Source organism: Bufo bufo, chromosome 1, assembly GCF_905171765.1.
Source record: "Bufo bufo chromosome 1, aBufBuf1.1, whole genome shotgun sequence".
NCBI lineage: Eukaryota > Metazoa > Chordata > Amphibia > Anura > Bufonidae > Bufo > Bufo bufo.
This window is the reverse complement of record NC_053389.1, coordinates 80,394,978-80,411,202: the sequence shown is the minus strand read 5'-3', so window position 1 is coordinate 80,411,202 and position 16,225 is coordinate 80,394,978. Positions and strand designations below refer to the sequence as shown.

The window sequence follows — 16,225 nt, the reverse complement described above, 5'->3', positions numbered from 1 at the left end:
GGGTCTTATTTGCATCCATAAAGGCCCCCCCCCCCCCTCCCCCGGAACCAATTGTTAGTCCTACAGTTGCCTTAGCTGACATCAGGACCCTGTGATCACATTGCAGGGAGTCTATATGGTGCACAGTAGGAAGTCGAAACCTCTGTAAACCATTTAGATCTCATGTTCGCTACTGCAACATGGTAAATGCTGAATTATGCCGTTGCTTATGTCCAGCTTTGGAAGAGGTACGATTTAATCTAAGGAATATTCAATATTTCACATGAGTTTAAATTTTTCAAATAGGTTTAGACAATACTTTTCTGGTTAAACAGAATCTATACAGTATATAATTAATCTGCTTTCTAAAAAAGCTATACTGAATTGGTGGGAATATACTGACGTGCACTCCGTGGTGCGCATGCGGAACCATTGAATTTAATGGGTCCACGATCCGCAAACATTTCGGCAAAAGATAGGATATGTCTTATCTATTGTGGAGCAGAGGCATGAACTGTAAGCCCACTGAAGCATTCGGAAGCTTTGGGGTCAGTGCCTCCGCACCACAAAAGATAAGACATGTCCTATCTTTTGCCGTATTTTGCGGATCGCTGACCCAATTGAGTAAATGTGTCCGCACAACAATATGGGATTCTCACAGCAGGTGCCCGTGCATTGTGGACCGCACAGGCACTGAGTCCTAATATTTGTGTGAATGGACCCTTAGATGAATAAAATACAATTTCTACTGAATCTTTTCCCACAAAACTATATATCAATCTGCTCAGCACCTCCCGCTCTATACCATGCTGCCAGTCAGGCCGGACTGGAGCGCAGCGGTGGGGGAGGACGCGCATGAAGAGGCCGGGCGGTGAAGGACTGGTGAGGAAAGGGTTAGTTGTTTGTGGGGGCGGTGTAAGAGGAAAGGCGGGAGTTGCCAGGGCGGCGGGGGGCGTGGCCGGAGCAGTGACTGAGGAAGGAGGCGGAAGTGAGGTCAGTGCGGCCAGGGGAGACAAACGAGCAGGACGGGCCTCAAGATGTCGGCGCCAGGGATGTCGGTGGAGGAGATGCTGGAGAGGCTGAGGCGAGAAGCGGAGGTGAGGGGGCCTGGCTGGCTACAGGAGCAGGTGGGCGCCTGCATTGTATCGCCTGCTCCGGTGGCTACCCCCATTGCCAGGGCTGCCCGGCTGCGGCGGAGTATACCGCCGGCACGCCTAAGCCCTGAAATCACCCCCCGGGCCCGGCGCCGAATAGGGAGCCCCCCTGTGGACCCTCGGCGGCGGAGAGCGGCCGCTCAGCCTCCTGCGAGCCGCTCTCGCCGTGGGAGGAATCCCGATTCTCGGCGGGGCCCTGGTAGGAGCGGGACGCCCCTTCCCCCGTTCCCTGCAGCAGTCGACTCGGATGCGGGACCAGGGACGGTGGACCGGCCCAGGCCTTCCTTAAGCGGGCGGTCCACTCGGCAGTCAGATAGCATCAGGGTTCCTCGGGCTGCTCTGAGGGGAGAGGAGTTCCAGGGCAGGCCCAGAGAAGATTCCAGCAGTGTGGAGGAAGATCCCCTTGCGGTGGTGGGTGCTGCGGTCTCGTCCAGGCGTCCAGCCAGCGTGGTGCAGAGGGTCGTGCAGATGGTCCAGGAGGAGCAGCCGTCGACGTCCAGGAGCTTTGATGGTGAAGTGGCATTACGGCGGGAGTCAGGATCTACGGCAGCGGGAGTCACAGCGCCCGTGGTGCCTGGTGAGATTGGTTGGGGATCTGTTTTAGCTCAGGGTTTCCCGGGTGGGGGGGGGGGTGGAAACATGGGTGAATTTGGTAAAGGTTTGGGGCAGTTTTTGGGGGGATTGGCGGGTTGGTTGTCAGGTATGGGTGCTGGCGCTGGGTCTCCTTTGCCGGGGTGGGGAGTGGTGCCGGGGTTAGGGTCAGGGACGCAGGTTGGTACGGCAGGGGCAGGGTCGGTGTCAGTGGAGACGCAAGCGGGGGGGGAGGAGGAGGGGCAAAGGTTGGATGATAGGGCTCGTGGTGAGGTGTATGTGTGATTTGAGGGGCCGCTGGGGGCTCATTTAAAGCAGGAAGTGAGAGAAAAGATCTGGAAGGGGGAGTATGTGGAGATATTCTCGCTGCTCCCGTTGGAAAGGTTTAACCTGGATAGGGGTAAGAAGGATGAAGGGAAAAAGGAGGAAGAGGATAAGCGTAGGCATCGATTGATTCCACGTACTTTTGCTAATTGGCTACAGGCGTCTGCCATATTAGCAAGTGTCATTGGTGAACGGGCGCCGGAATGCTGTTCGGCGCTTTTTTGCTATCAGGACGCTATAGGGGAGGCTTATAGGGTGTATGGGGGTGTGGGCTGGCTCCGTTATGACGAGCAGTTCCGGCAGCGTAAGGCAGTGAGGCCTGATATCCGGTGGGATCATAAGGATATTGGGTTGTGGTTGAGGGTGACGGCGCCTCCTAGGGCTGGGCAGTCCTTTCGGGGGGAGTCCGGGGGGTCATCCCCTGGGGCGTTGGCAGCAGCATCGGCAAAAGGGTTGTGCTTCCTTTTTAATGAAGGAAGTTGCAGATTTGGTGCCAAGTGCAAATTTAAGCACGAGTGCACGAGGTGTGGGGGAGCCCATGGAGCTAACCGTTGCTTCAAAGGGGGTAAGAATAGGGGGGGTGATGGTGCTGGAAAAGGGACGGACGCCGGTGCGGGTGGAAGAGATGCAGGTGTTCCTAGATAGATATCCGGATCGGGATGCGGCCGGGTTGTTGGGGGATGGTTTTAGGTTTGGCTTTCGTATTCCATCAGTGGTTACGGCGGGGCCTACGGTTCTTAAGAATCTTAGGTCCGCGCTTGTTCACGCAGGGGTTGTGGCGGAAAAGTTAAAGAAGGAAGTGGAGTTGGGGCGGATGGCGGGTCCTTTCAAGGAGCCGCCGATTCTGGGATTGAGGGTGTCCCCGTTAGGTGTGGTGCCTAAGAAGGAGCCGAATAAGTTTCGGCTCATTCATCATTTGTCTTATCCAAAAGGTGCGTCGGTCAATGATGGTATAGATCCTGAACTTTGTTCGGTGGTATATACCTCCTTTGATGCGGCTGTAAGATGGGTGAGGCGGTTGGGGCAGGGGACGTTGATGGCTAAGGTGGATGTGGAGGCGGCCTTTCGGTTGCTTCCGGTACACGTGGAGAGCATGGGTTTGTTGGGTTGTTTTTGGGATGGCGAATATTATGTGGATAGGTGTTTGCCGATGGGGTGCTCTCTGTCATGTGCATATTTTGAGACCTTCAGCTCGTTTTTGGAATGGGTAGTGGTGGAAGTTTCAGGTTGTTCATCCGTTATCCATTATTTAGACGATTTTTTGTGTTTAGGGCCGGCGAATTCGCGGGTGTGTTCTTTGTTGCTGCACACGGTGCAGTCGGTTTTTGCGCGTTTTGGGGTACCATTGGCGCATGAGAAAACGTTTGGGCCGGTGACAGAGTTGTGTTTTTTGGGGATTGTCATAGATACTGAGCGGATGGAGTGCAGGCTTCCGCTGGATAAGTTGGTGGATTTGCGTTTGGAGATTGATAGGGCCTTGGGCAGGGAGAAGATTAGGCTGAGGGAGTTGCAGTCATTGTTGGGTAAATTAAATTTCGCTTGTCAAATTATGCCAATGGGTAGAATTTTTTGTAGACGACTGGCTGCGGCTACGGCGGGGGTGTCAGCGCCGTATCATTTTATCAGGTTACGCAAGGAGTTAAAAGGGGATTTAAGGGTGTGGGCGGAGTTTTTGGGTCAGTACAATGGCAGGTCTTTAGTGATGGCGGAGTTGTGTGATAGTGTGGAGTTCGAGTTGTACACTGATGCGTCGGGGGGAGTGGGTTTTGGGGCTTATTGCCAAGGACAATGGTGTGCGGGGGTATGGCCGGATTCGTGGGTAAGTCGGGGTTGGGTGAGGAACATGGCGTTGTTGGAACTTTTTCCCATTGTGATGGCGGTGGTATTGTGGGGTGAGAAATTTAAAAACAGGAAGGTGCGTTTTCATTGTGACAATTTGGGGGTGGTTCAGGCTATCAACAGTTTGTCCGCATCTTCCCCGCCGGTGGTTAGGCTGTTACAGTTTCTGGTATTACGATGTTTGTCGATTAACATGTGGTTGGTGGCAGAACATGTGGCTGGTGTGTCTAATTCAGTGGCGCATTCTCTTTCTCGTTTACAGTGGGAGCGGTTTCGGCTTCTTGCGCCAGAGGCGGAACCGGAAGGTCTGGAGTGTCCGCCGTGGCTGTGGGGGATCCTGGAGGAGAAGTGATGGGGATGTTGAGGGATTCGTTGAGCCCGGGTACCTGGAGGGAGTATGGTAAGGCGTGGGCGACTTGGGAATCTTGGAACGGATCCTGGGGGGCTGGTGTAGGGGATGGTGATGTGAGGTTGTTGATGTTGTTAGGACAGTTGAAGGGTGAAGGGTGGTCGGTGTCAAAGGTAAACCACTTGATTGCTGGGGTAGCGTTTGGCTTTAAGTTGCGGGGGTTGCCGGATTTGACTAAGGGTTTTTTGGTTAGGCAGGTGTTGAAAGGGTGGCGTAGGGGGGCAGGCAGGGTGCCGGATTATCGGAGGCCGGTGTCCTTCGAGTTGCTGGTGAAAATGGGTGAGAGGTTGAGTTGTGTTTGTAGTTCTGGTTGGGAGTTAGTGCTGTTCAGGGCTGCATTTGCTTTGGCGTTTTTCGGTGCTTTTCGCTTGGGGGAGTTGGTGTGTGACAGTGTGAGGAGAGCAGGTGGACTTAGGAGTGAAGATGTTGAGTTAGCTGGGGATAGGGTGTATGTCCGGATTCGGAGATCAAAAACTGATCAGGAGGGCAGGGGGCAGCGTTTTACGTTGTTCCAGGTACCTGGTTGTAGTATGTGTCCGGTGCGGTGTGCAGGGTCTTACGGTGCGGGGCTACCGCGTAATGAGGTTCCTTTCCTTAGGCATGAGGATGGCTCCTTTTTGTCCAGGTTTCAGTTCCTGGCGGTTTTTAAAAAATGTTTGAAGCTTTTGGGCGTGCCGGTCAAGGAGTATTCTGGTCATTCGTTCAGAATTGGCGCGGCAACTGAGGCAGCCAGGTGGGGCGCCAGTGAGGAGGTGATTAGGAGGATTGGGCGTTGGGAGTCGGTGCGTTTCAAATCATATGTGAGGCCAGCGTTATTGTAGTGGTACGGTTGGTGTTAGGTGGGTTTTAATTTGTTCTTTTTTTTGTTTTCACAGGTCGGACGGAGGCGGCTTTGGTATGGATTCTGGGGCACTCCTATGTGTTCTGGGGTGCGATCAGAGCAGATGTAAGGCCGAGTGGGCGACAGTTGGGTTTTAGTCCGGAGTGCGCTACGGTCAGGTGGTTAGGGGTTAGAGGTATGTTGTGGGGTGGAGTTTTGCGGGAGGTGCATCATTTTGTGAGATTAGATCGTCCTCCGGATGTGTTAGTTTTACATGTAGGGGGGAATGATTTGGGTAAGCGTCCTTTTAGGGAATTGGTCCGTGACGTCAAGTTTGACTTGCTCAGGATTTGGGCGTTGTTTCCGGGGATCATAACAGTTTGGTCAGACATTGTGCCGCGGAAGGTGTGGAGAGGTGCGAGGTCAGTGGAGAGCCTTAATAAGGCGCGGATTAAGGTGAACAGAGCAGTTGGCCGGTTTATGGCAAGGAATGGCGGTGTGGTGGTGCGGCATGAGGTGTTGGAGAAAGGTGAGGGTGCATTTTGGAGAGCAGATGGAGTGCACCTGAATGCGGTTGGTACGGATTTGTGGGCTCTGGGGATCCAGAGTGGGGTTGAAATTGCTTTGCGTGTGTGGAGGGACGCGCAGGGTTGAGGTTGTCAAGCTGCGCGTTCTTGGAGGCGGGGGAGGTCCTTGAAGTGGAGGAATATGGTGGTACCTGAGGATGGGAGGGCCCCGCGGGAGGGGCTGGACTCTCATTGAGGAGCTGGTAGGAACTAATTACGCGTTCCATCAGTTGCTGCCTCCGAGCTGGGTTCAACGGCTGGGGGCAAGATGGAGACGCAGGTGTTCCAGTGTTTATGGAGTTATTGGGGCTTCTAGGACCTCCCTCGTCAGGGGTTAACTTATGTTATTTATTTTGTATGTATTCAATAAACGGCTGCTGTGGCCGATTAAATCCAAGCAGTGGTGTGGTGTGTTTATTTCTTGGTTTAGGATGTGGGGTTGGGGGTAGGATGATGGTTGAGCTGGTGGGACTGAACAAATAGCCAGTGCCCTCTTCAAGTCAGGCCGGACTGGAGCGCAGCGGTGGGGGAGGACGCGCATGAAGAGGCCGGGCGGTGAAGGACTGGTGAGGAAAGGGTTAGTTGTTTGTGGGGGCGGTGTAAGAGGAAAGGCGGGAGTTGCCAGGGCGGCGGGGGGCGTGGCCGGAGCAGTGACTGAGGAAGGAGGCGGAAGTGAGGTCAGTGCGGCCAGGGGAGACAAACGCCCACCCACCCGACCCTAGTGGAGGTGGAATGAGGAGAGCGTTGTTGTGTTATATGTCGCGGCAGTCGTGGAGGCGGGGGAGGTCCTTGAAGTGGAGGAATATGGTGGTACCTGAGGATGGGAGGGCCCCGCGGGAGGGGCTGGACTCTCATTGAGGAGCTGGTAGGAACTAATTACGCGTTCCATCAGTTGCTGCCTCCGAGCTGGGTTCAACGGCTGGGGGCAAGATGGAGACGCAGGTGTTCCAGTGTTTATGGAGTTATTGGGGCTTCTAGGACCTCCCTCGTCAGGGGTTAACTTATGTTATTTATTTTGTATGTATTCAATAAACGGCTGCTGTGGCCGATTAAATCCAAGCAGTGGTGTGGTGTGTTTATTTCTTGGTTTAGGATGTGGGGTTGGGGGTAGGATGATGGTTGAGCTGGTGGGACTGAACAAATAGCCAGTGCCCTCTTCATGCAGATTGGTGACAGGTTGCCTTTAAATCTTCTTATGATAATGGAAAGGCTAGACAAAAACTATAAAATAAAGACAATCCTCTTAAAGAAGTTGTCCCAAGAAGAATATTCTACAGTTTTTAAACCAGCTCCTGGATCTGAATACTTTTGTAATTGCAGGTAATTAAAAAATTTGTATAGTCACCGAGCTATTCAATAAAATATATCTGTTCAGCGTCACCTGCTGTTTGTTTTTCTTCTTATTTCTTTTTTAGTGCAGCAGAAAAGACACTCCCCTTGAGCTGTCAGCTTGATATAAATCTAACAGAACAATCAATGGGGAGATCTCTGGATCCATGTGAGGTACAGGGCTGGTTCTCTTTTTGATAGAAAGAGATTGTCATCTACTATTCGATGTCTGATTTCCATTTTTTTTACAATCAGGTCTAATTCTGAAACATCTAACACAGAATCTGAGGACAATCCTGAGGCGAGAACACCATGGCCGCCCCCCATATCTCTCAGCAAGCCTACATTGATAACTTTAACTCCAGGGATTACTTACAGACATCCTATGCTCCCGGAAAAGGAATCCTTTTTGGAGAATGGATCGAATTTGCAACACGAAATCTACATGAAACTTTCACCACAGGTAACTAATTCAGTCATTTCAATTCATTTAAAAAGCTTCAGTTATGAGATTTATAATTTACTGCAGTCATTTTTGAGTTTGTCTAGTAAAAAATTTTTTGCTTGTTCTTTTCTAAATGTACAGAGGTGTTCCAGTCCAAAGCATTTCTCTTCTCACGGTAGGGAGTCTGACCACTAGGAACCCCAATCACTGGAACAGGTGGTTCTTGTCCCTCAAATCCTCAAGTCAGTCAGCGGAGCCTATAAATGGAGCCTATGACCTTGATAAAAACAGATCAGCACAATGCTAGATGTAAGAGATTTGGACCTGTATCAACCAAAACACTAGTAATAAACCTACAGCTCGATGTCAGTAATAAACCTACAGGTGATTAATCACTATAGCTGTAAACTAATGATATAGCATAAAACGTGTTAAAGAGGGCACTCTCTAGTGTGATTCTACTGGCAAGGAGAAGAATGGTGGCTGCAAAAGATGGATTTAAGGCAGACACCACCATTCTTCTCCTTGCCAGGACATTCACACTAGAAAGTGCCCTCTTTAACACGTTTTATGCTATTTCATTAGTTTACAGCTATAGTGATTAATCACCTGTACCTTGCTGCTTTCCTTGCTTGCTCATCCCTATACCTGCTTTGACCCAGATTGACTACTTGGTCATTCCTTTTTACCTTTAATGAGCTGCTTATCCAGCGAATTACAGTAACCAACAAGAACTGAAGTCCTGGGGCCAATAGAATACCACGACGCACAAAACTGCCTGCTGTAGGTGAAGAGTGCAGTCCATTATAGTTCTTTCTGTAGGTATCATAGAACCAGGCATATTGCAGATCTAAACTGGGGCTCATAGCTCTCAGATTTGGTGCATTATTAGAACCACTTCTTGTCCCCCTCCCCAATGATTGACTGCTGCATATACCTGTACAATTACTGTTAAGAAGACATGAGGCAGTGAGTGAAACAGGAAAATGAATACAGGGGACTCCTGAGATGCGACTTACCTTTTTAATTTAGGGCAGCACATTTTATTGACAAGTATGCTTTAATAAATCCAAAAAGAATCTAAGGCTGGGTTAAAGGCTTGTCCACCATTTTTATATTGATGGCCATTAATATCAAATTGTTGGGGCTCCAACATCTCTCATGCCTGTCAATTTGCTAATAACTCCCAGTGTCAGAACCTTAAAGGTCTGTCTATTGTGCAGTGGAGCTGGTAACTGCAGCACTGCTCCCATTCACTTCAGTGATGGCAGCACTACACCTACCAGCGGAGGGGTGGGGTGTCAGACTCCCGCTGATATAATAGGCAATATCAAAATCCTGGACAATGCCTTTAGGGCAATGTACATTTCTACTTGAGTACATTCTGAGGCTTGGAAACCAACTAATTGACCTGCACGATTCCTTCCATGTTCCCAAGATAATGTAAGCAGCAAGAAATGTTCCAACATCTCCCTTTATTTCTCTAGGTTACAGACGAGGTACAACCAACATCAGCAGTGTGCCTCAAACTCAGTGTCGTCAGAACCTTGTGAGATGAGCTGGAACATGTACAAAACGCACTCTGCTTTATATAAATATATCGCTCATTAAACACCATAGATACATGAGGGGTGAGGCCACACTTGTTAGTCTACCTCTTACAACATCAGTATGGTTCTCTGAATGATCTTATAAGAACACCGCTCACAGACTTTGAATTATGAGAAAAACGCAATAAGCAATTCATGGGTATTTTTATATGGACATTATCTGAGGATTACTGTGTAATGAAGTCAGGCGGCACAGCGTACTGGTTGAGGGGTGCTCGGTTTGTGTGGACGTAATCCCAAAATCGGAAGAATGAAAGAAAACCGGCACTCCTAAAAATCTTTGCTGGTGATAGATTTATTGGTCACTCATATGAGTGCCGGTTTTCTTTCATTCTTATTATCTGAGGATTGAGAGGATCTCGTCATTGTGTGGAGCAGAGTCATTGCTTCTTAGATGTTGACATTGTATATGAGCTGGAACATGCTGTATGTCACACTTATCTATTTAGTCTCCATCCCACATACCCATGTGATAAGCAGAATTTGCAGTGTATATATATATATATATATATATATATATATTGAAGAAAAAGTCCAGCGGGAGCACCATCCAGGAAGCGGGTGCAATGTCAAAAAGGGTTACTGCAATACCCAATAGTATATAGAAGCGAAAAAGTAGGACTGCACTCCTGAGTTATAGTGAAATCGATAAAACTTTTATTCACCCATAATATGGCAAACTTGCGATGTTTCAGGTCACAAGAGCCTTCCTCAAGCGAGGAAGGCTCTTGTGAGCCGAAACATCGCAAGTTTGCCATATTATGGGTGAATAAAAGTTTTATCGATTTCACTATAACTCAGGAGTGCAGTCCTACTTTTTCGCTTATATATATATATATACATATACATATACATATATACAGTCAGGTAAATATTTGGACACCAACACAATTCTAACATTTTCGGCTCTATACACCACCACAATGGATTTGAAATGAAACAAACAAGATTTGCTTTAACTGCAGACTGTCAGCTTTAATTTGAGGGTATTTACATCCAAATCAGGTAAACGGTGTAGGAATTACAACAGTTTGCATATGTGCCTCCCACTTGTTGAGAGACCAAAAGTAATGGGACAATTGGCTCTCAGCTGTCCCATGGCCAGGTGTGTGTTATTCCCTCATTATCCCAATTGCAATGAGCAGATAAAAGGTCCAGATTTCATTTCAAGTGAGCTATTTGTATTTGGAAATTGTTGCTGTCAACTCTCCAGATGAGATCCAAAGAGCTGTCACTATCAGTGTAGCAAGCCATCATTAGGCTGAAAAAACAAAACAAACCCATCAGAGAGATAGCAAAAACATTAGGCGTGGCCAAAACAACTGTTTGGAACATTCTTAAAAAGAAGGAACGCATCGGTGAGCTCAGCAACACCAAAAGACCCGGAAGACCACGGAGAACAACTGTGGTGGATGACCGAAGAATTCTTTCCCTGGTGAAGAAAACACCCTTCACAACAGTTGGCCAGATCAAGAACACTCTCCAGGAGGTAGGTGTATGTGTGTCAAAGTCAACAATCAAGAGAAGACTTCACCAGAGTGAATACAGAGGGTTCACCACAAGATGTAAACCATTGGTGAGCCTCAAAAACAGGAAGGCCAGATTAGAGTTTGCCAAACGACATCTAAAAAAGCCTTCACATTTCTGGAACAACATCCTATGGACAGATGAGACCAAGATAAACTTGTGCCAAATCCTTCAGAACTCATTGGACGGCGCTTCACAGTGCAAATGGACAATGACCCAAAGCATACTGCAAAAGCAACCAAAGAGCTTTTTAAGGCAGAGAAGTGGAATGTTATGCAATGGCCAAGTCAATCACCTGACCTGAATCCGATTGAGCATGCATTTCACTTGCTGAAGACAAGACTGAAGGGAAAATGCCCCAAGAACAAGCAGGAACTGAAGACAGTTGCAGTAGAGGCCTGGCAGAGCATCACCAGGGATGAAACCCAGCGTCTGGTGATGTCTATGCGTTCCAGACTTCAGGCTGTAATTGACTGCAAAGGATTTGCAACCAAGTATTAAAAAGTAAAAGTTTGATTTATGATTATTATTCTGTCCCCTGGGAGGCACATATGCAAACTGTTGTAATTCCTACACCGTTCACATGATTTAGATGTAAATACTCTCAAATTAAAGCTGACAGTCTGCAGGTAAAGCACATGTTGTTCGTTTCATTTCAAATCCATTGTGGTGGTGTATAGAGCCAAAAATGTTAGAATTGTGTCCATGTCCCAATATTTATGGACCTGACTGTATATATATATTCATATATTCAGAAATACAGCTCTATCACAGTAAATCATTATGTGTTACATGGGCACCACCATGTTGGCATCCAGGGGTGTAGCTATAGGCAGGGCTGTCTTTAACGGGGGGCAAAAGAGGCAGCTGCCCCGGGCCCAGTTGCTCCCGGGGGGCCCCTGCGTCTTATGGGGCGAATGCTAATGAGCCGCTTCCTTTATGGAAGCGCTCATTAGTACCGGAGGACCGGGAAGCTTTGAAGGCTTTATGCTCACCGCTTCCTGGTCCTCGGCTGTCGGCTGTGCAGGGCTGCACACAATGTGAGGCTTTCTGTGATGTCACGCTGTGCGCAGCCTTCACAGCACAGCCGACAGCAGGAGGATGCAGATCACGCTGGAGGAGAGGAGCGGCGGCGTCCAGGAGCAGGGGAAGTAAGTGGTGTTTTTTATTTTATATTTATGAGGCTGATGGACACTTCTGAGGGCTGGTGATAGGCACTGGAGGCTGCTATAAGGCTACTGGGGTCTTCTATAAGGCTACTGTGGGATGCTATGAGGCTAATGGGGGCTGCTGTGAGGCTACTGGGGGCTGCTGTGAGGCTACTGGGGGCTGCTATGAGACTACTGGGGGCTGCTATCAGACTACTGGGGGCTGCTATGAGGCTACTGGGGGCTGCTATAAGGCTACTGGGGGCTGCTATAAGGTGACTGGTGGCTGCTATGAGGCTACTGGGGCTGCTATGAGGCTACTGGAGGCTGCTATAAGGCTACTGGGGGCTGCTATAAGGCTACTGGGGGCAGCTATAAGGCTACTAAGGGGCTGCTATAAGGCTACTGGGGGCTGCTATGAGGTTATTCGGGGCTGCTATGAGGCTACTGGGGCCTGCTATAAGGCTACTGGGGGCTGCTATGAGGCTATATAGGGCTGCTATAAGGCTACTGGGCCTGCTATAAGGCTACTTGGGCTGCTTTGAGGCTACCGAGAGCTGCTATAAGGCTACTGGGGGCTGCTATGAGGTTATTGGTGGCTGCTATGAGGCTACTGGAGGCTGCTATAAAGCTACTGGGGGCTGCTATAAGGCTACTGGGGGCAGCTATAAGGCTACTAAGGGGCTGCTATAAGGCTAATGGGGGCTGCTATAAGGTTATTCGGGGCTGCTATGAGGCTACTGGGGGCTGCTATAAGGCTACTGGGGGCTGCTATAAGGCTACTGGGGGCTGCTATGAGGCTACTGGGGGCATGATTGCATGCTAGGGTGTGAGAAGACGGGATCCAGGGGGCCCAAGTAAATTCTTGCCCAGGGTCCAATCAATATTAAAGACGGCCCTGGCTATAGGGGGTGCAGAGGTAGCAGTCGATACCGGGCCTAGGAGCCTAAGAGGGCCAAAAGACTCTTGTGCCACATAAGAAAAAACTGGTATTATAGAAAGTGCATGCTGGTCAAGTTGCACCTCTGGCTGGAGGAAAGGGGTCAACAATTTGTCATGGGGAAGGGGGGGATTTCTGTTTTAATTTTTGCCTCAGGCAGCACGGTTATGTGTTTCCCTGCCCCTGGCCACAATGCATTGAGAGAAGGGGGGCCCAAGTGGACTCTTACCCAGGGCCCATGAGCCTTTAACTACGACCCTGTTGGCATCCATGGCATACCTTCAGTGGAGGCAGATAACGTGACAGCTATGAGGCCTGTTGTAGAAGGGGGCTCAGCACAGAACTACTTCCCAACAGTCATATGTTTTTTTCAGCTCTGTAACCACCACTAGGGTGAACTCCTTGCACTGAGATTTCTCATGGCTCCAATTTTCCACAGATTTTTTTTTTTACCTTGCTCTGTATAACACGCTGAACTTGATGGAAGGATGTCAGCCTTACATACTATGGGGGTCATTTACTATACTGAAATAAGCCTAATAGACATAGGAAGACCATTTCCTCAGGGCTCCGCTAGCTGAGGGGAATAAAAACAAAGAACAATCCATAAACTCTATCATAAAAAATAAATAAACTGTTCTATTTGATGTGTGCTCGAGCAGGGGGGTTTCTAGGGTCTCAAAAGATCTGGGGCCCAACCCCAATGCATATGGCCAAGTTGATGCCTCCCCCCCTTCCTGCCCGCACTAGCACTAAAGATATTTTACCTGCTTTACTTGCTGCATTGACACTACATACAGGAATATACAGCAGCACATATCTCTTACATCCAGTGCCTCCCAGGTGACGTCTCCTCTGATGTCGATCTTCTCTGTCATCATCTTCTCCAATCGGCTCAGACAACTTCTTTTAGCCATGCCCCGTCAGGCAAACATCTTAGCTTCCTCACTTTTCTATCATCATCCCCCAACCTGGAGTCCCAACTGAGTTGTCCTGCTGCTCGCTGTGCTCAGCAATGTCCCCAAATACTATCCTGAAAAATAATAGTGCCATACAGATAGTCCCACCCACCCACCAATAGTAACAGTGCTCCTCAAATTCCCACCAATAGTAATTCCCTTTCAGAATGCCCTCATTAGTAACATTGCCCCCCACAGTGCCTCCAACAGTTATAATGTTCCATAAGAGTGCCTCCATTCGTAGAAGAAAGAAAGGGGTGCAGGAGCAGCACAGCAAGCGGCTAGTGTAGAGCGATAATGGAAGTCATGCAGCAGCTGGGCAGAAGATCACAGATCCAAAGCAATCCAAGGTATGTAGAAAAAGTGGAGGGCCACAGCAGCATATCCAAAATCCTTCTTTATTTCCATTCGATCACCGCATAACACAGCATAAAAACAGCAGCAACGTTTCGGCTAGGAATAGCCTTTGTCAAGCATATTTTACAATTAAAACAACAAGTATATATCCAACATATCAATGCCGCCCACTATGATCATAATCCAATCAATTGTTGTTTCTCTATGTTACACCCACCTAGTTAATATGCACCAAGCTGCTATACAACATTCATTAGCTGTTTCAAACAAACATGAGCTGAATTCACATATTCACCTGTGTGGTATAATGACGTGCAGGCATCATCATAGTAGCTGGCGTCTCAAGCTAGAAAGTGCGCATGCACGTGCGCGTCATCAGACGGCGACACAAACCGAGCCGCGCCGCAACCACTATTGACAAATAACTCAACGTGGTGGCTAGCGTCCCAATGTTCACACTGCGCATGTCCGTAAACGTCATCAGAGGGCGGCCGGCTAACGTCACGATGCCGCACCTATTAGTGACGTGACAGGCAGTGTGACAGGGGAGGCAACATAGCTGCAAATGAGGAATGTCCGCGTTGCTAAGATACAAAGCAACGTGCAAACTGATAGATACAATAACACATGGTAAAGATACAATGTGTAGCGTACCTCAGTTAAAACGGAGATCGCCAAGTAGATGAATGGACGCAATACCCACACAGGTGTATACATATGATAATATACAAGCATACAGAGATATACAACATGTGTAGCCAGCGTATAGCATTAGAATGAAAAAAAATCGTTCTGACTGGTGACGTGTCAGTAGAAACTGATGATCGGGTGGTTATCAATCGCAGGGCTATGCATATAGCATTATAATGAGAGAGATCATCCTGACTGGTGATGTGTCAGTAGAAACTGATGATCGGGTGGTTATCAGTCGCAGGGCTATGCATTGTGATATATTACAACAGTTTTCAAATACATAAAACATAACATAAAGAGATACATATAACAGAAAAGAGTCTAGCTGATTCCTGCCACATTGAACTCAAGATTGAGTCCAAACGGCTGTAGGGACCTCAGCGTATAGATCCATTTGAGTTCCTTTTTTCTCAATATCGCATCCTTATCACCACCTCTCCGTAGAAAACCCACACTGTCAATAACTCTAAAGCGAAGCTGGTTGACAGAATGTCCCGCCTCAACAAAATGTTTAGCGACGAGTTTGTCCATGTTCTTCTTGCGTATAGTGCTTTTGTGCTTATTAATGCGTTCCCTAACTTCCATGGTAGTCTCTCCCACATAAGTGAGGCTACACGGACATTGGATAGCATATATCACGTCCCGTGACCTACAGGTATAATAGCCATTGATTTTATATTTTTTACCACTATATGGATGGAAGAAGTGATCTCCTTTAAGAACATTACCACAATTGCAGCAGGATAAACATGGGAAAGTACAGTTTTTACGCGGAGCAAGCAGTTTTTGTGCAGTCATAGACTGATCGCTTACATCGGTTTTAACCAGCCTATCACGTAGGCTAGGGTTCCTCCTGTATGCCATCATCGGCGGGGACTGAAATTCTTCTATCTCTGGCAATCCCCTTTGGAGTATATGCCATTCCTTCCTGAGGATATGGGCGATGTAGCCACTGTCCCGGCCGAAGATGGAGACAAAGGGAACCCTAGCCTTGGATATGGTTTTTGTAGAATTCTGAAGTGTGGAACATCTGTCAACCAGCTTCACCCTATGTCTAGTTCTGTCAAGCAGATGTTTGGGGTAGCCACGTTCAACGAATCGTGCGCACATGGCGTCCACCCTTTTTGTACAAACATCTTCCTCAGAAACTATGCGTCTAACCCTCAAAAGTTGACTCCAGGGTATGGAATCAAGCATTTTACGCGGGTGATAGCTATCATGCATAAGGAGGGTATTTCTATCAGTAGGCTTCTGATAGAGGTCCGTGGCTAAAAGACCCTCCATCACATATACCCGTACATCAAGGAACTGCAATTCACTAGCTGACGAAGTAATTGTGAACTGCAGTCCTGGGACACCCGCATTCAAATGTGAGTGGAAACTGTCCAACTCATCTGTCGTGCCTGTCCAAATCATGAAGATGTCGTCGATGTAGCGCCACCAACACAGGAACCTCCCAGAAAAGGGGGAACAGTAAACCAGCTTGTCCTCAACCTCGGCCATAAAGATGTTAGCGTAAGTTGGGGCCATATTAG

General features: G+C 48.4%; 1 protein-coding gene across 3 annotated transcripts in view; it reads left to right on the top strand.

Annotated features, from left to right (window-relative positions):
- The window catches only part of LOC120996652 (nicotinamide N-methyltransferase-like), a 177,858-nt gene that overhangs the window by 124,930 nt on the left and 36,703 nt on the right, over positions 1-16,225 (top strand). For 2 of the 3 annotated variants that reach the window (XM_040426778.1, XM_040426762.1), the window contains exons 1-2: positions 7,154-7,185; positions 7,267-7,474. The exons of the other annotated variant lie outside the window; for it this stretch is intronic. In XM_040426778.1, coding sequence (XP_040282712.1) covers positions 7,324-7,474 — 151 coding nt within the window. In that variant the 5' untranslated portion in view covers positions 7,154-7,185; positions 7,267-7,323. Of the gene's footprint in view, positions 1-7,153; positions 7,186-7,266; positions 7,475-16,225 lie in introns of those variants that run through there. 3 annotated transcript variants of the gene reach the window in all.